Source organism: Cyprinodon variegatus, unplaced genomic scaffold (assembly GCF_000732505.1).
Source record: "Cyprinodon variegatus isolate N-32 unplaced genomic scaffold, C_variegatus-1.0 Scaffold1267, whole genome shotgun sequence".
NCBI lineage: Eukaryota > Metazoa > Chordata > Actinopteri > Cyprinodontiformes > Cyprinodontidae > Cyprinodon > Cyprinodon variegatus.
Genome location: NW_015151720.1, coordinates 28,111 through 29,311, shown reverse-complemented (window position 1 = coordinate 29,311; position 1,201 = coordinate 28,111). Strand labels below are relative to the sequence as shown.

General features: G+C 45.5%; 1 protein-coding gene across 7 annotated transcripts in view; it reads left to right on the top strand.

Moving 5' to 3' along the window:
• The window catches only part of rasal2 (RAS protein activator like 2), a 49,342-nt gene extending 48,507 nt beyond the window's left edge, over nt 1-835 (top strand). For 3 of the 7 annotated variants that reach the window (XM_015401856.1, XM_015401853.1, XM_015401851.1), the window contains exon 13: nt 625-835. In XM_015401856.1, coding sequence (XP_015257342.1) covers nt 625-819 — 195 coding nt within the window. In that variant the 3' untranslated portion in view covers nt 820-835. The remainder of the gene's footprint in view (nt 1-624) is intronic. The other 4 variants (XM_015401855.1, XM_015401854.1, XM_015401858.1 and 1 more) reach the window with 2 other exon arrangements.
• Nucleotides 836-1,201: the final 366 nt, after the last annotated feature.

The window sequence follows — 1,201 nt, the reverse complement described above, 5'->3', positions numbered from 1 at the left end:
TTAATCTGTTTTATTAGCATTGCTAAAAGCTGATCGATGCAGAAAAAGCTGCTTTTCAGCAGAAATCAGATCCAGATTTGATCCTGGATGAATTTGTTTTTCCTGAGGTTCTGGTAGTTTTAGCTTGTAGGACAAACTGATTTACGAGGACTGTGTGAACGGACCCTCAGCTGGGTCGTGTTTTAGAACCATGTTTGCTCACCCTGCAGCCTCTCAGGTCGACTGACTGAACCGTTTACTGATCAATGATTGGTGAACAGTTGGTGTGTTGTGTGACGAGGCGCTGACATCACCAGAGTTCATTTAACCTCCTCATTAACGCTGCCTGATCACAGCATGACCCCCACCCCACCAGCTGTGCTGTGCCTCACCCTCCTCCCCCGTTCTTCTCGTCTCACCTGTCGGAGCTGACTGTCCGCATGGCTCTGCTGTGTTCTGGTTCTGTTCTGTAGCAGCATGAAGTTCTAGACGGTTTGTTTTGGTTTCCATTATGTCCTCCTCATTTTCTTTCCCTCCTTTTTTTTCCCTCTCCACTTCCTGCCACCATGTTTTGCTTTCCCCGCCGCCACCTGGCGCTCCATTCAATCCATCCGCTCACAAACACACCAACACACGGGACCACAGGGTGAAAATTCCTTCCTGCAGGCCACCGTAGCCAAGCTGGGCCCGCTGCCGAGGATTCTGGGAGACATCAGCCGCTGCCTGGCTGCGCCAACGCCGATCCAGCAGCAGCTGAGGCGTTTCCAGGACAACAGCAACATCAGCGGCAGCGTGTCGTCAGGGCTGCAGCGCATCTTTGAGGATCCTGCCGACAGGTAACCAGTCAGCTGCACAATCCGGTACCATCATACGCATCTGTTACTTTGGTCTGAACAAGATTCCTCTGATTTCACTTTTCCTTCTTCAAATTACCGACATCTTTCTGGAACATTTTGGCAAAGATAAAGTAAAAGGAAGGGGCTGAGATCTGCTTCTGCATGGAAACAAGGATCACTTTCATTTTTTAGGTTTTACGCTTTAAAACAATGTTAAAGTTTTTAATGTTTTTTTAGGGCTTAAAAAATGTATCCGAATAAATCGATTATTTCAATAATAATTAAATGATCTATTCTAGTATACAGACTAAAATCTTAACTTAAAGAGAAACCCACTCAGAGGAGTATTTATAACTAAATTATAATAAAATGTCAATATTTGTCAT